This window comes from Pseudophryne corroboree, chromosome 11 (genome assembly GCF_028390025.1).
Source record: "Pseudophryne corroboree isolate aPseCor3 chromosome 11, aPseCor3.hap2, whole genome shotgun sequence".
NCBI classification, from domain to species: Eukaryota; Metazoa; Chordata; class Amphibia; order Anura; family Myobatrachidae; genus Pseudophryne; species Pseudophryne corroboree.
In genome coordinates, this window is record NC_086454.1 from 37,730,913 (window position 1) to 37,758,868 (window position 27,956).

At 48.0% G+C, this 27,956-nt stretch overlaps 1 protein-coding gene and 1 long non-coding RNA gene across 5 annotated transcripts in view; one reads left to right on the forward strand and one right to left on the reverse strand.

The window, feature by feature from the left end:
* LOC134970410 (uncharacterized) overlaps positions 1 to 27,956 on the reverse strand; it is a 66,948-nt gene that overhangs the window by 23,682 nt on the left and 15,310 nt on the right. Inside the window, exon 2 of the long non-coding RNA XR_010189772.1 lies at positions 14,012 to 14,154. This is a non-coding gene — a long non-coding RNA (uncharacterized LOC134970410). The remainder of the gene's footprint in view (positions 1 to 14,011; positions 14,155 to 27,956) is intronic.
* On the forward strand, positions 862 to 27,742 carry PSMA1 (proteasome 20S subunit alpha 1). 4 transcript variants are annotated; one of them, XM_063946482.1, is made up of 10 exons: positions 862 to 990; positions 13,643 to 13,687; positions 15,894 to 15,995; positions 18,539 to 18,642; positions 18,876 to 18,964; positions 19,121 to 19,191; positions 19,951 to 20,080; positions 20,179 to 20,258; positions 20,996 to 21,100; positions 27,477 to 27,742. In XM_063946482.1, exons 1-10 carry the CDS (start codon positions 988 to 990, stop codon positions 27,534 to 27,536), a joined length of 789 nt encoding a protein of 262 aa, XP_063802552.1. In that variant the 5' UTR covers positions 862 to 987; the 3' UTR covers positions 27,537 to 27,742. The 4 variants fall into 4 exon arrangements, with proteins under 4 accessions (XP_063802552.1, XP_063802551.1, XP_063802550.1 ...); XM_063946481.1 differs by lacking the exon at positions 862 to 990 and adding an exon at positions 13,421 to 13,445; XM_063946480.1 differs by lacking the exon at positions 862 to 990 and adding an exon at positions 13,433 to 13,455.

Sequence of the window (27,956 nt, forward strand, 5' to 3'; positions counted from 1 at the left end):
TAATCATCCCACCTGCTGCCACAGACTTGAATCCTCAGAGCAGGACCTGTTGGGAGTACTTGTGGGAGCAGGGAGCCAGTGGTAGGTATTATACACTGTGCAATTACATGTCTTCCCTCCTCCCTGATAATGGTGGTCATTCCGAGTTGATCGCAGCAGGAATTTTGTTGGCAGTTGGGCAAAACCATGTACACTGCAGGTGGGGCAGATGTAACATGTGCAGAGAGAGTTAGATTTGGGTGGGGTGTATTCATACTTGCCTACCTGACCCTCTCCATGAGGGAGAAAATGCTCTGTTCCTGGACTTCCCTGGTAATGTATGATTGCCATCACCTGTGGTGAAACACCTTTCTTATCAATTAACTAGCTCACCACAGGTGATGGCAATCATACATTACCAGGAAAGTCCAGGAACAGAGCATTTTCTCCCTCATGGAGAGGGTCAGGTAGGCAAGTATGGCGTGTATTCAAACTGAAATCTAAATTGCAGTGTAAAAATAAAGCAGCCAGTATTTACCCTGCACAGAAACAAAATAACCCACCCAAATCTAACTCTCTCTGCAAATGTTATATCTGCCTCCCCTGCAGTGCACATGGTTTTGCCCAATTGCTAACAAACTTGCTGCTGCGATCAACTCAGAATTACCCCCCATATCACCAGCATGAAGACCTATCTACTAATCAGGGTGAATGAAAATTTTACCAGTTGTACACACTTTTATCTGCATGATATTTGATGAGCGCTATTTTTCAAGTGTAATTATCTTTTCCACTATTGCAATGCAATGCATGGCAAGAAGCTGATTGCACTCATTGTTGCGAACAATAAAGTTGTTACAAAAAGGAAACGCGTGAACTGTAAACTGCCTGGGTTTTCACACTGAGATCAACTACTCCGGCCTGGTAGGGGCGGGGCTTGTACTCACCAGACACGATTGTCAGAGCATCGAGTTCCGGCATTATTCAGCAGTTGCGGTTCCGGTCACCATGGTGAGTACGGGTTCGGGGCTCTGTGTACCGTATGGGACCGGGAGTCTGTCATCTGCCGCCCGCTATGTCGTGCCACTGCTCCCACATGGCCGGCGTGGGACCTCTGGGTATCTGCCGGGGTGCAGCTGTGCGCATGTGGGGTGAGGGGCTCAGGGTGTGCGGGAGCCGGGATGGTGGGCTCAGACATCACTACTGACCCCGGTACTGGGAGCCAGGCCGGCTGGTGTGGATGGTGCAGGGATAAAGTGGGGAGTGCGGAAAAGAGGGGTGTCAGATGGGGTGGGAGAGCAGGGATGAAGGGTGTCAGTTGGCGTGGGGGAGCAGGTATGAGGTGTGTCAGGTGAGATGGGGGAGCTGGAGTGACGTGTCAGATGGGGTGGGGGAGCAGGAATGAGGGGTGTCATGGTTGGGGGTAGGAATGTGGGGTGTCAGATGGGGTGGGGGAGATGGAGTGATGGGGCAGAGATGAAGGGTGTCAGAAGGGGTGGGGGAGCAGGGATGAGGGGTGTGGTGGGGGTGCAGGAATGAGGGGTGTCATGGTTGGGGGCAGGGATGAAGGGTGTTGGATGGGGTAGGGGAGCGGGGATAAGGGGTGTCAGATGGGGGAGTGCAGAGTTGATGGGTGTCTTATGGTGTGGGGGATTAGGGGGGTCAGGTGGGGGTGGTGGAGCTGAATGGTGTCAGATGGAGTAGGGATAAGGGGTGCAGAGCTGAAGAGTCAGCTTGGGGGAGCAGGGATGAAGGGTGTCAGATTGTGGGGGTGCAGGAGTGAGGGTGTGAGATGGTGGTACAGGGATAAGAGTGTGCTAGACGGGGAATGAGGGGTGTCAGATTATAGGGAGGGGATGAGATGATGGTCAGAGTGTAAAATGAAGTTAGTGTAATAATAATTGTGTGGCCTTATTGACAATTGTCCTTTTTATCAGCTGTGAGTGAGTCAGAGGTTGTGCTACGTTGTTTCCGTTACACATCTAAACATTTTACATTCATTTGTATTAAAAAAGGAATATGGCGTCACATCTGTATTTCAGTATACAGCATATTAGGAGCCAGTAGTAACCCCTCTGCTGGAGAGTTTATTGGTGGGGGAGCAGCAGACAGGGCCTGACCCCTCTCATGTATTAATGGGGCAGATGTATTAACCTGGAGAAGGCATAAGGAAGTGATAAACCAGTGATCTGTGCAAGGTGATAAAGGCACCAGCCAATCAGATCCTAACTGTTCATTTACATATTGGAGCTGATTGGCTGGGGCCTTTAACACCTTGCACATCTCACTGGTTTATCACTTCCTTATGCCTTATCCAGGTTAATACATCTGCCCCAATGTGCAGTACCAACCCCTTACATGACATCTTTACATGTATTCATGGAGTGGCGGCTTTTGGGGTATAGTTGTGGACAGGATCAAAACTTCATTATGTATATAGCTGACGGTCTCCCGACCGCTGGTCCCTTTGAAACAGGTGGAATTACATAAAATAACATATACAGACTGATCATTGGGCTAGGGAATTCTATATGACAGTGTTCCAGACGGTAAAGTATCCTAATAATAAATATTAAGTTATTGTACCAAAATGACGTACACGCTCCCTGTTCTGTTTACCAGCCCTCATCTTTACAGTTCTGAAACTTTCGGATTCTCTGATGTCATTAAAATTGTTAAGAAACCTGATCATTTCCAAGCGGTTGGTTCTAAATCCAAGTTGGGTAAGGGACCTCTGACGTCACCAGGGAGCGGAGCCACATCACCAGGGGAAGGAGCCACGGCCAAACAGGGTACCTGAAATGTACCCTCGCTGTCTCGCTTCGCTCGCCACAATCTGGGGCTCGCATCTCTCGCCACCGGGTTACTAAAGGTAGTAGTTAGTGGTGTGGATAGTAGGGAAACTATCCCGCTGGTCTAGCTCCTCCCCCTGACGTCATAGGGCCTTAAGGCCACTTTGATCTAGCATCTACCTCCCAAACGGTTGGTTCTAAATCGGAGTGGGAGAAGGGACCTTCTGACATCACTAGGGGAGAAGACACGTCACCAGGGGGAGGAGCTACAGCCGAACAGGGTACCCGAAAAGTGGGCTCGGTGGCGAGCGAAAGGTAATAGTTGGTGGCGTGGATAGTAGAGAAACTATCCTACCTCCTCCCCCTTGTGTCGTGACTCCTCCCCCTGATGTAAAAGGTCCCTTAGGCTACTTGAATCTAGCATCTACCATTCCCAAACTGCTGTTACTTTCACTTTTGCTTTGTGACTCATCATGAGATTGCTGTTGTGCAGAAGTTATCCTGTGCCTGAGATTTCCCTGCTACCGGCAGAGCGTTAACCCCACATATTGTTCTGCATCCTGTCCTCCCCGGGATCCGGTCTGAAGATCGACACTGTCTAGGACGTCGACAGTCACTAGGTCACCAGGGTTTCTAGGTCGACATGTGCTAGGTTGACAGGTCAAAAGGTCGACATGAGTTTTTCACCTTTTTTTTTTTTTTTTTGTGTGGAATTTTCATACTTCCTTAATGATCCACGTGGACTACGATTGGAACGGAGCGGAGCGAGACACCTTGCCTGAAGCATGGCGAGCGAACACGGTGCACTAATTCAGCTTTCCGGTCACTGTATGCAGAAAACGACACACAAAAAAACTTGTGTTGATCGAGCACATGTTGACCTTCCAACCCTGTCGACCTTCCAACCCTGTCGACCTAGTGACTGATGACCTATAGTGGTCAACCTAAACATTGTCGACCTAGGCACTGTCGATTTGATGATCCACACCCGTCCTCCCCACTAGCAGCTCTTCACAGAACCGGCATGAAAATATTTTCGTGTGCCCTTCCTTTTATAGCAATGTGTCATTCAGTTTTCCTATTATACTACAATGTTTCTCCTCTGCCCTTCTGGGGCCGCCATGTGATGTGGTTGTCACTTGGACAACATATTCTTACATAACTTTGTAACACAAGTTTTGTATTGCAGTGTGAAAGGTATAAAATAAGATTTTACTTACCAGTAAATCTATTTCTCGTAGTCCATAGAGGATGCTGGGGACTCCGTAAGGACCATGGGGATAGACGGGCTCCGCAGGAGACATGGGCACTTTAAGAAAGACTTTAGTTCCTGGTGTGCACTGGCTCCTCCCTCTATGCCCCTCCTCCAGACCTCAGTTAGAGAAACTGTGCCCAGAGGAGACTGACAGTACAAGGATAGGATTTTGGTAATCCAGGGCAAGATTCATACCAGCCACACCAATCACACCGTATAACTTTTGATGATAACCCAGTTAACAGTATGACAATAACATAGCATCAGTTCACGCCCGATGCAACACTAACATAACCCTTATTGAAGCAATAACTATATACAAGTATTGCAGAAGAAGTCCGCACTTGGGACGGGCGCCTTGCATACTCTACGGACTACGAGAAATAGATTTATCGGTAAGTAAAATCTTATTTTCTCTAACGTCCTAGAGGATGCTGGGGACTCCATAAGTACCATGGGGATTATACCAAAGCTCCCAAACGGGCGGGAGAGTGCAGATGACTCTGCAGCACCGATTGAGCAAACATGAGGTCCTCCTCAGCCACGGTATCAAACTTGTAGAATTTTGCAAAGGTGTTTGAACCCGACCAAGTAGCAGCTCGACACAGCTGTAGTGACGAGACCCCTCGGGCAGCCGCCCAAGAAGAGCCCACTTTCCTAGTGGAATGGGCCTTGACCGATTTAGGTAACTGCAATCCTGCCGTAGAATGCGCCTGCTGAATCGTGTTACAGATCCAGCGAGCAATAGTCTGCTTTGAAGCAGGGCCGCCAAGCTTGTTGGCTGCATACAGAACAAACAGTGTTTCTGTTTTCCGGACTCTAGCCGTCCTGGCTACATAAATTTTCAAAGCCCTGACCACATCAAGGGACTCTGAATCCTCTAAGTCCCGTGTAGCCACAGGCACCACAATAGGTTGGTTCATATGAAAGGATGAAACCACTTTTGGCAGGAACTGAGGACGTGTCCGCAATTGCGCTCTATCCATATGGAAAACCAGATAGGGGCTTTTATGTGATAAAGCCGCTAATTCCGACACTCGCCTAGCCGAAGCCAGGGCTAATAACATGACCACCTTCCACGTGAGATATTTCAACTCCACCGTTTTAAGTGGTTCAAACCAGTGTGACTTTAGGAAGCTCAACACCACGTTAAGGTCCCAAGGCGCCACCGGAGGCACAAAAGGAGGCTGAATATGCAGTACTCCCTTTACAAAGGTCTGAACTTCTGGGAGAGAAGCTAATTCTTTTTGAAAGAAAATGGATAGGGCCGAAATCTGGACCTTAATGGAGCCTAATTTAAGGCCCAAATCCACTCCAGTTTGTAAGAAGTGAAGGAAATGGCCCAGATGGAATTCTTCCGTAGGAGCATTCCTGGCCTCACACCAAGAAACATATTTTCGCCATATACGGTGATAATGTTTTGCTGTTACTTCCTTCCTAGCCTTTATCAGCGTAGGGATAACCTTAACCGGAATGCCTTTTTCTGCTAGGATCCGGTGTTCAACCGCCATGCTGTCAAACGCAGCCGCGGTAAGTCTTGGAACAGACAGGGTCCCTGTTGCAACAGGTCCTGTCTAGAGGAAAAGGCCACGGATCTTCTGTGAGCATTTCCTGCAGATCTGGATACCAGGTCCGTCGTGGCCAATCTGGAACAACGAGGATTGTTCTCACTCCTTTTCTTCTTACTATTCTCAACACCTTGAGTATGAGAGGAAGAGGAGGAAATACATAGACTGACCGGAACACCCACGGTGTCACTAGGGCGTCTACCGCTACTGCCTGAGGGTCTCTGGACCTGGCGCAATACCTCTGGAGCTTTTTGTTGAGGCGGGACGCCATCATGTCTATCTGTGGCAGTTCCCACCGACTCACAATCTGTGCGAAGACTTCTGGATGAAGTCCCCACTCTCCCGGGTGTAGGTCGTGTCTACTGAGGAAGTCTGCTTCCCAGTTGTCTACTCCCGGAATGAACACTGCTGACAGTGCGCTTACATGATTCTCGGCCCAGCGAAGAATCCTGGTGGCTTCCGCCATTGCCACTCTGCTCCTTGTGCCGCCTTGGCGGTTTACATGGGCCACTGCGGTGATGTTGTCTGACTGGATCAGAACTGGTTGGTCGCGAAGTAAGGTCTCCGCTTGACGTAGGGCGTTGTATATGGCCCTTAGTTCCAGTTTGTTGATGTGCAGACAGGTCTCTTGACTTGACCAAAGACCCTGGAAATTTCTTCCCTGCGTGACTGCTCCCCAACCTCGGAGGCTTGCGTTCGTGGTCACCAGGATCCAATCCTGAATGCCGAATCTGCGGCCCTCGAAGGTGAGCACTCTGCAGCCACCACAGGAGTGACACCCTGGCCCTGGGGGACAGGGTGATCAACCGATGCATCTGTAGATGTGATCCGGACCACTTGTCCAGCAGATCCCATTGGAAAGTCCTCGCATGGAACCTGCCAAAGGGAATGGCCTCGTATGAGGCCACCATCTTTCCCAGGACTCGAGTGCAATGATGCACTGACACCTGTCTTGATTTCAAAAGGTTCCTGACCAGAGTCATAAGTTCCTGGGCTTTTTTCTATCGGAAGATAAACCCTTTTCTGGGTCGTGTCCAGAATTATGCCCAAGAAAGGCAGACGAGTCGTAGGAACCAACTGCGACTTTGGAATATTGAGAATCCAGCCGTGTTGTTGTAACACTTTCAGTGAAAGAGATACGCTGTTCAGCAACTGCTCTCTTGATCTCGCTTTTATGAGGAGATCGTCCAAGTACGGGATAATTGTGACACCCTGCTTGACCAAACGGCAACGTCTGAAATTGGTAATGACAGTCCTGTACCGCAAATCTTAGGTACGCCTGATGAGGTGGATAAATGGGGACATGAAGGTACGCATCCTTTATGTCCAGTGTAACCATAAAATCCCCCCCTTCCAGGCTTGCGATGACCGCTCTTAGCGATTCCATCTTGAACTTGAACCTTTTCAAGTATAGGTTCAGAGATTTTAAATTCAATATGGGTCTGACCGAACCGTCCGGTTTCGGAACCACAAACATGGTCGAATAATAACCCCTTCCCTGTTGAAGGAGGGGGAACCTCAACCACCACCTGCTGAAGATACAATTTTTGTATTGCATTTAACACTATCTCCCTCTCTAGGGGGGAAGACGGTAGGGCCGATTTGAAATACCGGCGAGGAGGCACCTCTTCGAATTCCAGCTTGTAACCCTGAGACACAATTTCTATTGCCCAGGGATCCACCTGGGAGTGAACCCACATGTGGCTGAAATTCCGAAGACGCGCCCGCACTGGCCCCGACTCTGCCAGTGGAGCCCCAGCGTCATGCGGTGGATTTTGCAGAGGCCGGGGAGGACTTCTGTTCCTGGGAACTAGCTGTGTTGTGCAGCTTCTTTCCTCTGCCCCTACCTCTGGCAAGAAAGGACGCACCTCGGACTTTCTTGTTTCTTTGTGAACGAAAGGACTGCATTTGATAATGCGGTGCTCTCTTAGGCTGTGAGGGAACATAAGGCAAAAAATTTGACTTTGCAGCTGTGGAGACCAGGTCCGAGAGACCTTCTCCGAACAATTCCTCACCCCTGTAAGGTAAAACCTCCATATGCCTTTTTGAGTCGGCATCACCTGTCCATTGCCGAGTCCACAGGAACCTTCTGGCAGAAATCGACATAGCGTTTATTCTAGAACCCAGTAGACTAATGTCTCTTTGAGCATCTCTCATATAAAGGACAGCGTCTTTAATATGCCCCAGGGTCAATAAAACAGTACCCTTAACTAGGGTATCAATCTCCTCTGATAAGGTATCTGTCCATGCCGCTACCGCACTACAGACCCAGACCGACGTGATTGCTGGCCTAAGTAAGGTACCTGAATGTGTATAAATGGACTTCAGGGTACCCTCCTGTTTGCGATCAGCAGCATCCTTGAGGGTAGCCGTATCCTGGGACGGCAGGGCTACCTTCTTGGATAAGCGTGTTAAAGCTTTGTCCACCCTAGGGGAGGATTCCCATTGTAACCTGTCCGTTGGCATACACCATAAGAATCCGTTTGGAAAAATGCAGTTTTTTATCTGGAGATTCCCAAGCTTTTTCACATGACTCCTTCAGTTCGTGTGAGGGGGGAAAAGTTACCTCGGGTTTCTTTCCCTTATACATATACACCCTCGTGTCAGGGACAGGGGTTTCCTCTGTGATGTGCAAAACCTCCTTAATTGCTATAATCATATATCGAAGGGATTTAGGCAATTTTGGCTGTAACTTTGCATCATCGTAATCGTCACTGGAGTCAGAATCCATGTCGGTATCTGTGTCAACAATTTGGGATAGTGGGTGCTTATGAGACCCTGACGGTCCCTGCGACATAGGATCAGGCACGGGTTGAGACCCTGACCGTCCCAATGCATCAGCCTTGTCTAATCTTTTATGCAAGGAATTAACATTATCATTTAAAACCTTCCACATGTCCATCCAATCAGGTGTCGGCGCCGTCGGCGGAGATACCACATTCATTTGCTCCCGCTCCTCTCCCACATAGCCTTCCTCATCAGACATGTCGACACAAGCGTACCGGCACACCAGACACACACAGGGAATGTCCTTTCTGAAGACAGTTCCCCCACGAGGCCCTTTGGAGAGACAGAGAGAGAGTATGCCAGCACACACCCCAGCGCTATATAACCCAGGAATAACACAGTAACTTAATGTTAACCCAGTAGCTGCTGTTTATATCTTTTTTGCGCCTAATTATGTGCCCCCCCTCTCTTTTCAACCCTCTTCTACCGTGTATCAGCAGGGGAGAGCCTGGGGAGCTTCCTCTCAGCGGTGCTGTGGAGAAAAAATGGCGCTGGTGAGTGCTGAGGGAGAAGCCCCGCCCCCTCGGCGGCGGGCTTCTGTCCCGCTTAAATTGTAATTCTTTGGCGGGGCTCATACATATATACAGTGCCCAGCTGTATATATGTGGTCTTTTGCCAATATGAGGTCCCAAATGCTGCCCAGGGCGCCCTGCACCCTTACAGTGACCGGAGTATGTGAGGTGTGTTTGGAGCAATGGCGCACAGCTGCAGTGCTGTGCGTTACCTCCAGTGAAGATCACGAAGTCTTCTGCCGCCTGTGAAGTCTTCTTGCTTCTCATACTCACCAGGCTTCAGTCTTCCGGCTCTGCGAGGGGTGCGGCGGCGCGGCTCTGGGATCGGACGACGAGGGTGAGATCCTGTGTACGATCCCTCTGGAGCTAATGGTGTCCAGTAGCCTAAGAAGCAGGACCTAGCTTCAGAGAGTAGGGCTGCTTCTCTCCCCTCAGTCCCACGATGCAGGGAGCCTGTTGCCAGCAGAGCTCCCTGAAAATAAAAAACCTAACAAAATACTTTCTATCAGCAAGCTCAGGAGAGCTCACTGAACAGCACCCAGCTCGTACGGGCACAGATTCAAACAGAGGTCTGGAGGAGGGGCATAGAGGGAGGAGCCAGAGCACACCAGGAACTAAATTCTTTCTTAAAGTGCCCATGTCTCCTGCAGAGCCCGTCTGTCCCCATGGTCCTTACGGAGTCCCCAGCATCCTCTAGGACGTTAGAGAATAAATGTGCTGCTGAGCCCCAGCTGTAAGTTGTGCGTCTTATTCCCATAAATGACACCACTGAAAGCGGCAGAATTGCACTGCTAGCATGCACTGATCAGTGGGATGTGCCACATTTGTACATCTGTCTGTCTCAGTGTAACAAGGCCTCTGATTGGCTCTGCACTGCTTTTCCTCTCGCCACGTGTGTTATACTAGGTCCTGTGCGGTTTAAGACGCAGGCCAGTGTCTCTAATACACTGTGGGCAGCTTTTCGCTGCATCTGCCACAAATACGATCTGATTCTCGTTTTGGAGTGTCTCAGCCGCGCTGGGTATCTCGCACCGTATAGCGTAAAGAAACCACGTGTATGATGACACATCTGCAGTTTGCAATAGCTAGTGAGCTGAAAACTGTCTATGTCCTCATTGCGGCACTGAGGTGGTGGGTAGGGGAGGGAGAATTTATGCAGCGAGCTCCTTAGTTCTGGCCCACTGAACATCTAGGTCCTGCATCATTGATGTACTTGATAGATATACCGAAGCCCACCAGCCATCGTAACTCTACCCACCCTCCTGGTACTCCCCCCTGTTCTCTCTTCCCATCATTATACCGTTAGCTCTTACGCATATTTTTCCCTAGTCGCTGTTTCCCCCCTGTGACTATTCTCCTGCCTGTCCATTCAGTTAGGGGGTGCAGGCTCATTGAGTGCTGTTTGCGCCCATCTCCCCCACTCTGCATCCCGTCATTGCCAGCTTCTATAAGCCCCTAGTGCATTTCTCTATCCTGCTCTCTACTTACCCCCCACCCCACCTGCCCCACACACAATGGGGGTCATTCCGAGTTGATCGCTAGCTGCCGTTGTTTGCAGCGCAGCGATCAGTCAAAAAATCGGCACTTCTGCGTATGGCGCGCAATGCGCACACGCGACGTACTTTCACAAAAGCCGAAGCAGTTTCACACAAGCTCTAGCGACGCTTTTCAGTCGCACTGCTGATCGGTGAGTGATTGACAGGAATGGGGTGTTTCTGGGAGGTAACTGACCGTTTTCCGGGAGTGTGCTGAAAAACGCAGGCGTGTCAGATACAAACGCAGGCGTGCCTGGGGAAACGGGGGAGTGGCTGGCCGAACGCAGGGCGTGTTTGTGTCTTCAAAACAGCAACTAAACAGACTGTTAAGCTAAGATACACTCTCAGAGGGCGGCGGCTTAGCGTTTGCACAGCTGCTAAAAGCAGCTAGTGAGCGATCAACTCGGAATGAGGGCCATTGTCTGTAGTGTTTTGGGTGTATGGTTACCCTATGTATTTTTGCAGCGTAATTGTGTGGTCACTTTACAGCGCTACGAGCACCTTTTGTGTATTGTTATAAATAAAACAACATATATTGCTAGAAAATGCTTTTAGAACAGAGTATAACTACAGTTTATTATGAACATTATCATGTCGGTGTGATGCAGTCTTAGTATATGAACTGTGAGGTATGTTACATAGTGCACACAGAAGTCCATACACTTGTCCTTCACATCATCAGAGAAGGGTGTTTTTATTTATACTAGAGAGAGAGTATTCTGTAATTACATTTACTCAGCAGAAAGCTGACATTTCTGTGTCTAGGATGTTCAGCCACAATATTACAGCCAGGAGGGGGAATTACACAGTAAGCACTCGATTCAGGTGGTGGCGATGTAGTGCGCACACCAGCCACACTTACGTCCCATGTGGTAGCAGTGGCAAACGCAGGATTTGCATTGGGGGGTTTCCATAACTGGGCGGAGCCAATCACGGGGGTGGGGACTGAGGTGACCCAGTATATGCTGGGTCCGTAAAACTAGTGTGTGTGTGTGTGTGTGTATATATATATATATATATATCTACACACACACATACACATATACATAGCATATTAAACATGTATGTATATATATATATATATATATATATATATATATATATATATGTACACACACATACAGTACACATATATTTACACGTGTGTGTGTGTGTGTGTGTGTATATATATATATATATATATATATATATCATATGTGTGTGTGTGTGTGTTTATATGTATGTATGTATATACATGTGTGTATATATGTATGCACATGGATATATATGTACTATAATTAAAATAAAGTAAACTTTTATTACACTTACAAGTGCCACCAGGAAGACAGCAGGCTGCAGAGGACGCTAGTCAGCCATTAATAATACTCATGCAGTATTATTATATTATAGTGGAGGGGGGTTTCTGGGTGCTCGGAACCCCCCCCCTGGGTGCGCCACTGGGTAGCCCCTATTGCATAATTTTGGGGTGATATTGGGGCAATTTAGTATTCCAGTGCCGGTGGTTTAACCCCATGACAACATCACATTGCAGGCATCACCTGCAATTCACCTCTATTTGAATGGACCCCTTTCAGTAATACGCTGTAGATGTAGAATCCGTTATTGGTCCAGCTCATAATTTATTCCAGATCTGTAGGATGCTGATATAAGTAGCAATGAGAAGACTGTAGGATCTGCTAGAATGGAAAACTGCTTTACTCATGTCTGTAGATTCACCAGTCAGTAGACTGTCCTGTTCCTTAACGATGGATGATTGAGACACTTTCTCTGACATACTGGACAGATAGCTTCCTGGACTCGCGTCTGGTCACTTCCACTCATGTTATTTCCAAGATTTCTCCCGCTGTGCCCCCCTCTGCGGAACTTTCTTTCTTGACAAGTCTGACTTTCTTCCACTCACCCAGGCTTTAAACATTCCTTCAAGATGCACCTTCTTCAGTAAAGCCACCAGCCGACCTCCAAACTCCTGTCTCCCTCCCAGTTTACCCTCCAACTGTTTATAACACCCCCCCCCACCCCACCCCACCCCCAGAAAAGAAAAAGAAAGTAAGCTCTTGGGCATGGCTGTCTTCTCTTGCACTAACTATTCTTACCACATGTGTGATTTTTGCCGCCGCCTCCTCCTCTTCCTCCCTTTCTGTAACTGGCACTGTCTGCTCGCTGGTATGATGGGTACAGCTTCATTGTGAGCTGTTGTGCCTTCCTCTGCAACACTCCACTGTCTACTGACCAGCTACAGCAAGTTGTGTCTCTCTCTCTCTGCTGTGGTGCTACTAGCACACTCTGGTCTGTATCTCAGTGCTGAGATACAGACCAAAGTGTGCTAGCAGCACAAAAGCGTAAAGCAACACCACAGGCAGGAAAGAGGAACTACACGAGTTTTGAAAGGTGCAAGGTTTTAGAATGAACACTAAGGGGGTCATTCCAAGTTGCTCGCTAGCTACTTTTAGCAGCCGTGCAAACGCATAGTCGCCGCCTATGGGGAAGTGTATTTTAGCTTTGCAAGTGTGCGAGCGTGTGTGCAGCCGAGCGGACGAAAAAGTTTTTTGCAGTTTCTGAGCAGCTCTGGACTTACTCAGCCCTTGCGATCACTTCAGATTTTTGGTGGCGGAATAGACGTCAGGAACCCTCCCTGCAAACGCTTGGACACGCCTGCGTTTTTCCAAATACTCGCTGAAAACGGACAGTTGACACCCATAAACGCCCACTTCCTGTCAATCTCCTTGCGGTCGGCTGTGCAAATGGATTCTTCGTTAAATCCATCGCCCAGCAACGATACACTTTGTACCCGTACGACGCACCTGCGCATTGCGGTGCATGTGCAGTAGTAACCTGTTCGCTGCAAAAAAACGGCAGCGAGTGATTAACTCGGAATGACCCCCTGATTCTGTTGTTTTGGAGCTTTGGTCATGTGACACCAGCACGTCACCCAGATCGTTGTGTAATCTGCCTCTGACCTCCTAGCATAGATCACATGGGCGTTATGCAGCTGCTGGAACTGTAAGGAGTAAAGCAGTGTAAGTTATGGTGAGAGTTCCGGATTGTGTCCTCTCTCCGCAAGTTGTACAGTATGAGCCGCTGGCACCTTCGTCCTGGCTTCCCTGTAACCAGATCCTACCGTGTCTTTAATGTGCAGTCATTTGTTCTCTTCATGTAGCATTATCGGTATATTTATGTTATTGGTAACCATGGTGCATTTTGTTTCCATTGGCAGTTTCGCAACCAGTATGATAACGATGTGACTGTGTGGAGCCCCCAGGTAAGTGTCGGCTCTATGTACTAGTTTTGTAGATTGCGCACCCCCCCCCGTCCTCAGCTGAACACACGGGATTGTATATTAGTTACACAATCAGCCCTCCCTTCCTCCCATCTCCTTAGAAACTTTTATGTAAACTTTTAAAAATATTCCCTTAAAGACATGATTTTAAGCAGATGCCTTGTGATCCTTCCAACATGAAACGGTTGGCCAAATAAACCACCAGAGGGAGTGTTCCGCGAGCAGCGGCGGCCCTGGATGTTGCACGGAACGAGAGAGTGCAGGATAGCCAGGCATCGCTCGTTTTGTACTGCGCTGCCCACATACCTTCACCAGTTGCTTGGGAGAAGTGGCCGTAATGACTGGTAGCACACCGTTGCTTTCCTTGTCAGCCTCTTTCAGCTCCTTGAAACCCATATGTTGAACTGTTGTTGAGAAACTTGGAATGTTCTTATTCATTTATCCTTTGTCTATGAAAGAAAGGAAATTGAAAATAAACAACTTATGAAGACATGGCTGAAAAGCACAGAGCCCAAAAGATAAAATAATATAGCAGTAAAAGTTTGGCAATGCGTATAGAAGCCAGTATTAAGTCACCTGTCGATGGAAATCTGTACTGTTATGTGCGCTATAAGTTGTGAATTTTCTTACCATAGTTTTACTTTTTAATGAATGAAATAAACTTGTTCTGGGGGAGGGGGTTATTGTAACTGGGTTTAAACACACCCCAGAGAACAGATTACAATATCCTCTATATAACAAAAGGAGCAATGAGGTGTTCTTGCCAGCAGGGGGCATCTGACAGAAGTTGTTAGCATGTGCACCAAGCGTTCCTTTCTTGAGAAGTCTCCCAACGACTGTTTATTTAAAATAATGATGGGAGCAATTCCGTTGTTTTTGGCGCCCATTAATTAACACGCTGACGCCCAAAAGCATCGGGTTTAGCCGTGTATAGCAAACACATTAATTCCTGCGCTAATTAATTCTACAAAATGATATGGCTCAGAGTTTGCTTGACTCAATAAAAACAAAACAAAAGGATAATTAAATATATTTTATATGATTCTTTTTTATTTTTATCACACATACATACATGTATGTTAAGAATTAATTAAGAATAAATTGATTAGACCGGTTTAAATAAAACATTAATCAAAAAAAGCAAAAAACAGAACATAATAATAAGCTAATAATAAGCTAAAGGAGGTGGATCATAGATAAACTACTGTGCACAGAAAAATCAATAAAATTGCTAAAAATCAGTCCATATATAGGATCGTGCAGATAATTAAACCAGCTATAAATTGCAACAGCGTCTCGTTGTGTTTTGTAGTGTTAGACACTCTTCATCAAATTGCCACTCAGCCAAAATGCAATAGGTATGTGCAACAAACGCTCCACAACGGAGCTTTACATATGGTTCGCACCTGAAGCTGACATGCGGAACAGGAAAATAATATATGAGACGGTCTCGGGCTGCGGGAAGGCGCTTCGCTGGCGCCTGATGTGTTGTTATTATTAATTACCCCGACTTCCAGGCTCTGTGAGTCCGCGTCTCCGGGTGCCGTATGCAGACACCTACGTCCCGTTGGTGAGCACACATTCACCGTTGATTCTCCAGATAATGCCGCTGAAGCCCGACTTCCAGGCTCTGTGAGTCCGCGTCTCCGGGTGCCGTATGCAGACACCTGCGTTTTAGTGGTACTCACACGTTCACCATTGATTCTCCAGATAATGTCGCTGGAAATGATATGCTGTAAAAGTGCAATATAGCTGGTGCAAAAAGGTCCAAATAGGCTGCTTCTCTGACGCGTTTCGCTCCTCTTATGGGGGCTTCCTCATAGAAGTGTAGCCGTGTATAGCGCCTAAACCTGGCTATAGTACTGGTTGGAGAGGCCAAGCCACTGACTTTAGTACTATCCTGGCTCTATAACGTCTGCGATCTGTTACCAGGGGTTTAGAGTAAAACTGATCATTATATGTATGGTAAACTCATACAATGATATTTTACATTTGAGGTGTGTCTGACTAATTAAAGCCGCTTGATTTAACATATCACCTTGATCAGTAATAATGGTAGTGAACCGTGCTTTCAGATTAAATGTTTTAGTAGAAAGGGACAAGAATAATTAGGTAAACATTAATAGTGAGAACATAGAGAGATCCAGCTGTTTGCATAGAATAATGGGTTTTATTATTTGTTACCTAGGGGCGAATCCATCAGATTGAGTATGCAATGGAAGCCGTGAAGCAAGGATCTGCAACCGTAGGACTGAAGTCTAAGACTCACGCAGTGCTCGTTGCATTAAAGGTAAATTCCCTATTCTGCATGTGATGTATAGGCTGTTATTCCTGCTGTGAATAGAGTAGCGGAATGTCTTGTGGCACCTTATGAATATTAGAAACAGGCGACTTTGCACATATAAATCTACACACGTTCTAGAATGTAATTCCCTTTTTGATAACAGTTGAACATGTTTTGTTCTGTTGAGCGCACAGTTCCCACAAGTAGTGTATTCCTCCTTCATACTTCCCGGCAGTTGGATATAAGGTCATTCTATATGAGTAGATACAGGTATGGTATATAATGGAGCTCCTCCTCTTTCCCTTTGTCATTTCCTGTCTCTAGCTTAGGGCAGGCGGGTAGGACTTCTTATTTTCTGTGTACACAGTGGAGGGCACCACCAAGCTGCACATCTGAGGTCAGGGCTGGCTATTCTGGATGCTACAGAATTGCTTCCTGGATGCTTCCTCACGATTGTAGTACAGGGGTGGCCAACCAGTCAGAGGGAAAGACATACCTGCAATAAGGGCAGTGTGGAGATCAGTCCAGCTACAGCTCAGAGGAGAACACATCGGAATAGAACTGAATGGAGAATGTAATTGCCTTCGTACACAACAGTCGCTAGAAGCAGAGCAGTGATGACTTAAGTGGCAAAATCTGTACTCTGGGCAGAAACAAATCTGAGGTCACGCTAAGTGTTCCATGTGGCAGGCAAGGAGCGTGTAGAGACTCTTTTTATATGAGCAGAAGACAGGTGACTGCAGGAGAATGGTCTCTAAAGAAAGAAGTAGTTTCCTACTTCCTGATACACCGGTTCGGCCTTCCAGCGGTGGACACAAAGGGACCAAGGTTATTCTCTAGACCAGGGGTGGGGAACCTTTTTTTCTACCAAGAGCCATTTGGATATTTATAAAATCCTTTGGTGGCCATACAAAAGTTATCAACGTCAGTCAGTTGTTATGCCCTCAGTCAGTTATTATGGCCCATTAGATTTGACCCCAGTCACTTGTTATGCCCCATTAGATATGCCCCCAGTCACTTGATGTGCCCCCTCTAGTAGCGCTGCTTACACACACATTAAAAAAAACACAATACTCACCATCCCCGGTCCTGCTTCCGGACCGCTGCACTCCGCCTGACCGCCCGCTCCTCGGAACTATGGGAGAGACGTCATGACGTCTCTCCCATAGCGCACAGCCGCACACTGTCAAAGCCGTTCGGCTGCCGCTGAGGGGAAGGAGCCGGCGCCGCTGGTAACACACTCTCAGTGGGCGCCCGGCATCTACCTCGGTTAGGTGAGCCTAGCCGGGCCGGATCAAGTGGCTTTGCAGGCCTTGTATGGCCCACGGGCCAGACTTTCCCCACCCCTGCTCTAGCCACAGCAGGAGGTTTCCGTTATCTTATACATTTCCTCTCCATTCACTTCTGTGACACATGAAGGCAAGAAAGTGGAACTAATAATGCTTTTCGTTTGGGCCCATCACCCTTGCTTTTCAATGTCCTGGGAGATGACACTGTGCCCCTTACTGTTATTTCTGGGCCCAAGCCTGTGTGGTTTCACTCTGTTTGGGAGTCCTGTTCGCCAAACAGCCAAAGAATAAATGTGATGTGCATATAATGTAACAGGTTGAAGAAATAAACTCATGACAGGTAGGTTCACGGTGAAACCGTGTTTTTGTAATTATATCAGACACTGACCTTTGACATTCACAGACATAAGCCTGGACAAACAGGCCCATTAGACATGTGAAAGTGAATGTCTCAGCTTTAAAGTCTAATGTTCAGTCTGCTGCAATGGCATGCAGCCACAGTCTGCTATGCTTCTCTGGCACAGCTAATATAAGTTCCTGGCACTAAGAAGACTCCGGCCTACTCACTGGATGCTATTCTGCATCATTACCCAGAGCACTGGGTGTTTGAGAGTTTTAAACCGTTCCTGTCTTTCTATAATGAGTTCCAACTGGGTCTGTGCAACCGAGAAAACCCGGAGTTCCAAACCACTACTGCAGGCTTTGCTTTAGTCTCCCTTGGAGGGAGCTGATCTCACAGGAATGTGGGTATTTCAGGTGAGACAACCCCTCTCGCCACAAAATATACAAGGAATATACGTGCAAACATGTCGTGATGGTTTAAAGCTGCCTGTTAGGATACATCCTGCACTTTCTTCATCTGAAAGGTACAACTGTGTCCCATTTGGCCCAATTAATGCTGTCTGGTAGGTCTTTCCTGCAGTCCCAAACAGCTTGTCGAGCTCAACAGATCCTCTTGCCCCCACAAGCAGAAGTATGGGGTTAATGTATTTTAGTTTGCACCAGTTGGCCTCCAGATGCCTGTAGCTGCAGAATAGGGAGACTGTGCGATTATTTATCAGGTAGTGTAAATGTGTGTGTGAAATGTGGGGAATGGACAGTTTTGTGTGTGTAAGCCAAATTACTGATAAAAACGATATATCTGTGCCAACAAGTTGGACTTAATAGAAGGGAGTAGAAAATCCTTGGTTGCGGTGTGACGGGTACAGCTTGAGGTTTGTGTTGGAGGTTGTTTATGTGTAACATTGCTGTATTGTACAGAGAGCCCAGTCGGAGCTGGCCGCTCATCAGAAGAAGATTCTCAATGTGGACAATCACGTCGGCATCTCCATTGCTGGGCTGACTGCCGACGCGCGTCTGCTGTGGTGAGTACCCGTCCTTCCTTTTGTCCTTGAAATCAGGATCACCTATTTGTGTTTTCTCTAGAAAAAGTGCAATTTATGGTAATAAGCATTTCCCGTACCACAAACTGAAACGTCAACAATTTTGAGCTCTTTAAAAATGTTACTCTGATGAATCACACACAGAGTTTATTCTCCTGTTCCGGGCATAGAATGTTGCGCTTGTTAATCGTCACGCTGTCTGTTGTTCTTTGCAGTAATTTCATGCGGCAGGAATGTCTGGATTCCCGATTCGTCTTTGACCGCCCACTGCCAGTGTCCCGACTCGTCTCTCTGATCGGAAGCAGTATCCTTTCAGCAGCTGGATGTTTGTAGTACTTTGGTTTTAAAGGTCCTTTTCAGCAATTACACAGTGAAGTATTGACTGTGCTCTTGTGGGTCACTTATTGGGATGTGATTGTGCTACCTGCTGTTATTGTGCTTGTTCCTTAACCATGTTCAGAAACCCAAGTCCCAACTCAGCGCTATGGGAGGCGGCCATATGGAGTAGGACTACTCATTGCAGGATTTGATGTAAGTGCTCAGACACCTAATCAGTAGTTTCAATTACCCTAATGGGATGGTGCAGCTTATCTCTGTGCTGACTACAATCTCCCAATCGTAATTCTGCTGCTACAATTCACCAGCCAACCGGATACAGGGGGTCATTACGAGTTTATCGCTAGCTGCTTTAGTTTGCTGTGCAGCGATGAGGCAAAAAAACAGCACGTATGCGGCGCAATGCACACGCGCGACGTACTATTACAACGAGCGATGTAGTTTCACACAAGATCTAGCGAAGCTTTTCAGTCGCACTGCTGGCCGCAGAGTGAGTGACATGAAGAGGGCGTTTCTGGGCGTCAACTGACCGTTTTCAGGGAGTGTTAAAAAAAACGCAGACATGCCAGGAAAAACGCAGGCGTGGCTGGGCGAACGCAGGGCGTGTTTGTGACGTCAAAACAGGAACTGAATAGTCTGAAGTGATCGCAAGCGCTGAGTAGGTTTTGAGCTACTCTAAAACTGCACACGCAAAATTTGCCGCCGCTCTGCGATCCTTTCGTTCGCACTTCTGCTAAACTAAAATACACTCCCAGTGGGAGGCAGCATAGCGTTTGCACGGCTGCTAAAAACTGCTAGCGAGCGATCAACTCTGAAAGACCACCACAATCTCATGGCTGAACTTCTGTGGGAGCACCGGGAGAATATAGGAGGGGAAATATTACTAGGAGCGGTATATAATGGGTGTTAATCTCCAGTGATTTTAATCTCGTTCCCTTTATCTCCCCTCTCCAGGATATGGGACCCCACATATTCCAGACCTGCCCTTCAGCCAACTACTTCGACTGCAAAGCGATGTCTATTGGGGCACGTTCACAGTCCGCTCGCACGTACCTGGAGAGACGCATGACGGAGTTCAGTGACTGTGAGTCTGACTTACTGGTAGTGTGTGATGCAGTGTGCCGGTGTGGTACACACGGTGGAACTGTATGAGCTCAAATGTGAATAACGCTCTCCTTCCAGGCAATCTGAATGAACTGGTTAAACATGGACTCCGAGCCTTACGAGAAACACTTCCTGCAGAGCAAGACCTGACCACAAAGGTAAGAGCGCGCGCTATGGGGAAGACTCATCAAGCAGTGGAAAGGGTGTGGTTGCTACGGGCAACCTCTCCACAGGTCCACTTTGCCAATGCTTGATGCATCTACCCCTATATGCTAAGCTCCATGTGACCTTTGTCCGCTAGCAAGTACAGATGTCGCCACGCCCATCAGGGCGACGCCTAGGCACAAATGTGGCTCATTCGCCACGATGCGTGCGCATTCCACCATGCAAGTGCGTTTTGGTCGGCCCGTGCCCCATTGCAGTAAAATACGCAGACACGCTTGCATGTCTAGTTGCGCCGGGACTGCACGTGCGGCCGTTTCCCAGCCACGATGAGCGTAGCTGCAACTGTATGTATCGCCAACGTATAAGAGAAGATATAGACCTATCTATATGGATAGATATCTATGATAAAATTGCATTTAGTGTTAGCAGACAAAATATATTATATATTAGGTAAATCTGTTCAAGTGATTTTAATTTTCAATCCAATAATAAACACATCAGAATGGTCTCACTGCGCGAATGCGTCACTCTGACCTTCCACCCCCCCCCCCTCTCTCCGCAAAATGTGTTAATGCATTCCTGTGGGTAATCCGTATAAGGGATAGGGCTGGCGTATTCCCTGTCTTACTCGCATGCAGGAAGCCAGAGCTCAGTGAATGTTTCCTACCATCTAGCATCAAACTGTAATAAACCGCTTTAGAGGAAATGGCTTTTACGTTGTATTCTGCAGAATGTTTCTATCGGTATCGTGGGGAAAGAATTGGAGTTCACCATCTATGATGACGATGAGGTCGCCTCGTTTCTGGAAGGCCTGGAAGAGCGACCGCAGAGGAAGGTGGGTGACCGCATTCTAAGATAAGTTGCACTTTGGTGATGCCCATGTAGAAGTCTGTGGGCTTCCTAGCAACTGTGTTGGAGAAATGACACGTTAAGTGATGACCAATCACTGTCATGTTTATGGACAACACGAGAGAAGTTCTAAAACATGGAATGGGTTTGCTAGATGTAAAGAAAACTTTCTGAATAGATTAAGTGAATGTGTCCTTTTGGTGAAGAAGTAGGAATAGAACGTGGTGAGTTGTTGTCTTCATCCAAATGTAAACATTCAGTTGATCTATTGGGAGCGTTTCCTTCTAGAGTGCTGATCCCTACGTGTGTACAATTGCTACACCCGGAGTCCAGAGTGATGCTATGAACTCCATACGTGACATTAACCCACACGTGTGCAGTTGGTGACTATAGTTTTGCAGAACTATTATATATTATTCATATTTATTTACGCAGCCCCTACACAGATAACGCGTTTCTCCCTTAGCAGCCAAAACCGATTGATGCTTATATTTCAGATGACCTGTTTACTAATTTCTTAACCTCAACACATGTTATAGATTGTAGTTTTGTATTTGATACAAAATAGTTACAAATTATCTTAGTTTTCAGATACGCATTTATTTTATTAACAAACGTGTTGCGTCATCGCAACACCAAAATGGTCAGGAGCCGCTGCTTTAAGCAGAGCAGTGTTCCATAACATTAGCCTCCCCCTCCCATGAGGTGACCTTAGCTTATGGCGAATGTGTCTTCTCACGCTATAGGCAACAGTTGCTTCTTATCTAAATCCTGCGTCCTTCTTTATATGTGTCATGGGTAACCAGATTTCTCTGACGTCCTAGTGGATGCTGGGGACTCGGTAAGGACCATGGGGAATAGACGGGCTCCGCAGGAGACTGGGCACTCTAAAGAAAGATTTAGGACTATCTGGTGTGCACTGGCTCCTCCCCCTATGACCCTCCTCCAAGCCTCAGTTAGATTTTGTGCCCGGCCGAGGTTGGATGCACACTAGGGGCTCTCCTGAGCTCCTAGGATGAAAGTATATGTTAGGTTTTTTATTTTCAGTGAGACCTGCTGGCAACAGGCTCACTGCATCGAGGGACTAAGGGGAGAAGAAGCGAACCTACCTAAGTGGTGGTAGCTTGGGCTTCTTAGGCTACTGGACACCATTAGCTCCAGAGGGTTCGAACACAGGCACCGATCTCGTCGTCCGTTCCCGGAGCCGCGCCGCCGTCCCCCTTACAGAGCCAGAAGCAAGAAGAGGTCCAGAAAATCGGCGGCTGAAGACTTCTGTCTTCTCCAAGGTAGCGCACAGCACTGCAGCTGTGCGCCATTGCTCCTCATGCACACCACACACTTCGGTCACTGATGGGTGCAGGGCGCTGGGGGGGGGACGCCCTGAGCAGCAATACTGACACCTTGGCTGGCAAACTGGCACCATATATAGCCCCAGAGGCTATATGGGTGCTTTTTAACCCCTGCCAGAATCCATAAAAATGCGGGAGAAAAGTCTGCGAAAAAGGGGCGGAGCTATCTCCCTCAGCACACTGGCGCCATTTTCCCTCACAGCTCCGCTGGAGGGAAGCTCCCTGGCTCTCCCCTGCAGTCAATACACTACAGCAAGGGTTAAAAAAGAGAGGGGGGGCACAATTTAGGCGCAGTATACAAAATATATATATATATATATATATATATATATATATATATATATATATATATATATATATATATATATATATATATATAGGCAGCTATAAGGGAAAACACTCTTTTTATAGGTGATATCCCTGTGATATATAGCGCCCTGGTGTGTGCTGGCATACTCTCCCTCTGTCTTCCCAAAGGGCTTTGTGGGGTCCTGTCCTCTGTCAGAGCATTCCCTGTGTGTGTGCTGTGTGTCGGTACGGCTGTGTCGACATGTATGAGGAGGATAATGATGTGGAGGCGGAGCGAATGCCTGTAAATGTGATGTCACCCCCCTGCGGGGTCGACACCGGAGTGGTTGGACTTATGGAAGGATTACGTGAAAGTGTCAACTCCTTACACAAAAGGTCGACGACACAGAACAGCCGGCTACTCAGCTTGTGCCTGTTCCAGCGTCTCAAATGTCATGGGGGGCTCTAAAAACGCCCGCTACCTCAGATGGCAGACACAGATGTCGACACGGATACCGTCTCCAGTGTCGACGACGATGAGACTAGTGTACCCTCCAAATAGGTCCACCCGTTACATGATTGAGGCAATAAAAAATGTATTACACATTTATGATAATACCCCAGGTACCACATAAAAGGGTATTATGTTGGTGAGAGAAAACTACCAGTAGTTTTTCCTGCATCTGAGAAATTAAATGAGGTGTGTGAGGAAGCGTGGTCTTCCCCCGGTAAGAAATTGATAATTTCTAAACGGTTATTGGCAGCGTACCCTTTCCCGCCAGAGGATAGGTCACGTTGGGAAACACCCCATAGGGCAGATACAGCGCTTACACGCTTATCAGAAAAGGTGGCACTACCGTCTCCGGATACGGCCGCCCTGAAGGAACCTGCTGATAGAAAGCAGGTGGTTACCCTAAAAGATATAGTCACACACTCGGGCATTATATTGCGACCAGCCATTGCTTCGGCATGGATGTGCAGTGCTCCCGCTGCGTGGGCAGTTTTCCTGTCGGAAAATAACTATGGATAGGGACAATATTTTGCTGAAAATAGAGCATATAAAAGACGTGGTCTTATACATGCGTGATGCACAGAGGGATATTTGCCGGCTGGCATCAAAAATAAGCGCTAGGTCCATTGCCGCCAGACGGGGGTTATGGACTTGGCAATGGTCAGGCGATGCCGACTCGAATCGGCACATGGAAGTTTGCCCTATAAGGGGGTAAAACTGTTTGGGGATGGTCTTTCAGACCTCGTTTCCACAGCTATTGCTGGGAAATCGACTTTTTTGCCACAGGCTACCCCACAACAAAAGAAAGCACCGTATCATCAAGTACAGTCCTTTCGGCCCCAGAAAAGCAAGAGGGCTGGAGGCTCATCCTTTCTGCCGAGTGGCAAAGGTAGCGGAAAAAGCTGCAGCACACAGCTAGTTCCCAAGAGCAGAAGTCCTCCCTGCGTCCGGAAGGTCCACAGCATGGCGCTGGGGCTGCTCAGGCGGACCCGGGTACGGTGGGGGCCCGTCTCAGAAATTTCGGCGCCCAGTGGGCTCTCTCACATGGATCCCTGGGTCCTTCGAGTAGTATCTCAGGGGTACAGGCTGGAGTTCGAGACGTTCTTCCCCCCGCCGTTTCCTAAAATCTGCCTTACCGGCACCTCCCTCTGCCAGGGAGGCGGTGTTGGTGGCTATTCAACACTATAATCACAACAAGTGATTGTCAAGGTGCCCCTCCTTCAGCAAGGAAGGGGTTACTATTCCACAGTGGTTGTGGTACCGAAACACAACGGTTCGGTGAGACCCATCTTAAAATTAAAATACTTGAACTTTTATATCAGAAGATTCAAGTTCAAGTTGGAATCGCTCAGGGCGGTTATTACGAGCCTGGACGAGGGGGATTACAGGGTCTCCCTGGACATCAAGGATGCGTTCCTGCATGTCCCCATTTACCCTCCTCACCAGGAGTACCTCAGATTTGTGGTACAGGACTGTCACTATCAGTTCCAGACGCTGCCGTTGGAGTTGTCCACGGCACTGAAGGTCTTTACCAAGGTAATGGCCGAAATGATGATACTCCTTCGCAAGAAGGAAGTTTTTATTATCCCGTACTTGGACGATCTCCTGATAAAGACGAGGTCCAAAGAACAGTTGGTAGTGGGGGTAGCACTTTCTCGGGAAGTGCTACAACAGCACGACTGGATTCTCAATATTCCAAAGTCACAGCTGGTCCCGACAACACGTCTTCTGTTCCTGGGAATGATTCTGGACACAGTACGGGTCCCATCTACAGATGCAACAGCGGATAACCCTATCGTCCAGAACCAGGGTGTCGCTGCTGTGGTGGCTGCAGAAGGCTCATCTACTAGAGGGCCGCAGATTCGGAATACAGGACTGGGTCCTGGTGACCACGGATGCCAGCCTTCGGGGCTGGGGGGCAGTCACAAAGGGAAGAAATTTCCAAGGACTGTGGTCAATTCAGGAGATTTCTCTTCACATAAATATCCTGGAGCTAAGGGCCATTTACAATGCCCTAAGCCAGGCAAGACCCCCTGCTTCAAAACCAGCCGGTACTGATCCAGTCAGACAACATCACGGTGGTCGCCCATGTAAACAGACAGGGCGGCATGAGAAGCAGGATGGCGATGGCAGAAGCCACAAGGATTCTCAGATGGGCAGAGAATCATGTGTTAGCACTGACGGCAGTGTTCATTCTGGGAAGCAGACTTCCTCAGCAGGCACGACCTCCACCCGGGAGAATGGGGACTTCATCCAGAAGTCTTCCAAATGCTGGTCAACCGGTGGGAAAAACAACAGGTAGACATGATGGCGTCCCGCCTCAACAAGAAGTTGAAAAGATATTGCGCCCGGTCAAGAGACCCTCAGGCGATAGCGATGGGCGCTCTAGTGACACCATGGGTGTACCAGTTGGTTTATGTGTTTTCCTCCTCTACCTCTCATACCCAGGGTACTGAGAATAATAAGAAGGCGAGGAGTGAAAACCATACTCGTGGTTCCGGATTGGCCAAGAAGAGCTTGGTACCCGGAACTTCAAGAGATGCTTGCAGAGGACCCTTGGCCTCTGCTGCTCAGACAAGACCTGCTGCAGCAGGGACCCTGTCTGTTCCAAAACTTACCGCGGATGCGTTTGACGGCATGGCGGTTGAACACCGGATCCTGAAGGAAAAGGGTATTCCGGAGGAAGTCATCCCTACCCTGATCAAGGCCAGGAAGGATGTCACCGCAAGACATTATCACCGCATTTGGCGGAAATATGTTGCTTGGTGTGAGGCCATGAAGGCCCCGACGGAGGAATTTCAACTGGGTCGATTCCTGCACTTCCTGCAAGCAGGGGTGACGTTGGGCCTCAAATTGGGGTCCATAAAGGTCCAGATTTCGGCTCTGTCGATTTTCTTCCAGAAAGAACTGGCTTCACTGCCTGAAGTTCAGACTTTTGTCAAAGGAGTACTGCATATTCAGCCTCCTTTTGTGCCCCCAGTGGCACCTTGGGATCTCAATGTGGTTTTGGCATTCCTGAAATCACATTGGTTCGAACCACTTAAGACTGTGGATTTAAAATATCTCACGTGGAAAGTGGTCATGCTGTTGGCCCTGGCGTCAGCCAGGCGGGTTTTCAGAATTGGCGGCTTTGTCTTGTAAAAGCCCTTATCTGATTTTCCATATGGTTAGGGCAGAATTGAGGACTCGTCCTCAGTTTCTCCCAAAGGTGGTCTCAGCTTTTCGCTTGACCCAACCTATTGTGGTGCCTGCGGCTGCTGGGGACTTGGAGGATTCCAAGTTGCTGGACGTAGTCAGGGCCCTGAAAATTTCTGTTTACAGGACGGCTGGAGTCAGAAAAACTGACTCGCTGTTTATCCTGTTTGCACCCAATAAGCTGGGTGCTCCTGCTTCTAAGCAGTTTATTGCGCGCTGGATTTGTAGCACTATTCAGCTGGCGCATTCTGCGGTAGGCTTACCGCAGCTTAAATCTGTAAAAGCCCATTCCACATGGAAAGTGGGCTCGTCTTGGGCGGCTGCCCGAGGGGTCTCGGCTTTACAACTTTGCCGAGCAGCTACTTGGTCAGGGGCAAACACGTTTGCAAAATTCTACAAATTTGTTACCCTGGCTGAGGAGGACCTGGAGTTCTCTCATTCGGTGCTGCAGAGTCATCCGCACTCTCCCGCCCGTTTGGGAGCTGTGGTATAATCCCCATGGTCCTTACGGAGTCCCCAGCATCCACTAGGACGTCAGAGAAAATAAGATTTTACTCACCGGTAAATCTATTTCTCGTAGTCCGTAGTGGATGCTGGGCGCCCGTCCCAAGTACGGATTGTCTGCAATACTTGTACATAGTTATTGTTACAAAAATCGGGTTTGGTTGTGAGCCATCTCTTCAGAGGCTCCATTTATTATCATACTGTTAACCGGGGTTCCTATCACGTGTTATATGGTGTGATTGGTGTGGCTGGTATGAGTCTTACCCGGGATTCAAAAATCCTTCCTTATTGTGTACGCTCGTCCGGGCACAGTGTCCTAACTGAGGCTTGGAGGAGGGTCATAGGGGGAGGAGCCAGTGCACACCAGATAGTCCTAAATCTTTCTTTAGAGTGCCCAGTCTCCTGCGGAGCCCGTCTATTCCCCATGGTCCTTACGGAGTCCCCAGCATCCACTACGGACTACGAGAAATAGATTTACCGGTGAGTAAAATCTTATTTTTATTTCCTCTCTGCAGACTGCACCACCTGCCGCTGAGGAGCCAGTGGAAAAACCGGAGGAGCCGATGGAGCACTAGATTTAATGGGGGGATTTTTGTACACCATTATTTTTGTTTTTGAAAAAGGAGTCCTCTTCTCCAGTCTCCAGTTAGTGGGATTTTTCTGCAGATGACATCTATAGACCCGTCTGCTGGGGGCAGGTTCGCAAATAGTGTTTTCTATAATTCTGCATTGTCCTTTATCACGACTGAAGGCGAATGAAATAAAATTGTTTTTCCTTGAAGCAGCGTTTAGTAGAATCTTTGTACATACAACCAGCTGTTTTAATCAGTTTGAGGTGATAAAGGTGCTCTACAACCTAGGAACATAGGTGGTCATTCAGAGTTGATCGCTAGCTGCATTCGTTCGCTGTGCAGCGATGAGGCACAAAAATCGGCACTTCTGCGCATGCTGCGCAATGCGCACACACTGAGGGTCTGGCAAAGCTTTTCAGTCGC

Coding starts and splice junctions, on each gene's coding strand:
- PSMA1 (XM_063946479.1), top strand. CDS start 13,499: ATGAGCCGCTGGCACCTTCGTCCTGGCTTCCCT. Junction 18,965..19,120: donor CGTCTCTCTGATCGGAAGCA/GTATCCTTTCAG, acceptor AACCATGTTCAG/AAACCCAAGTCCCAACTCAG. Junction 19,192..19,950: donor TACTCATTGCAGGATTTGAT/GTAAGTGCTCAG, acceptor TCCCCTCTCCAG/GATATGGGACCCCACATATT.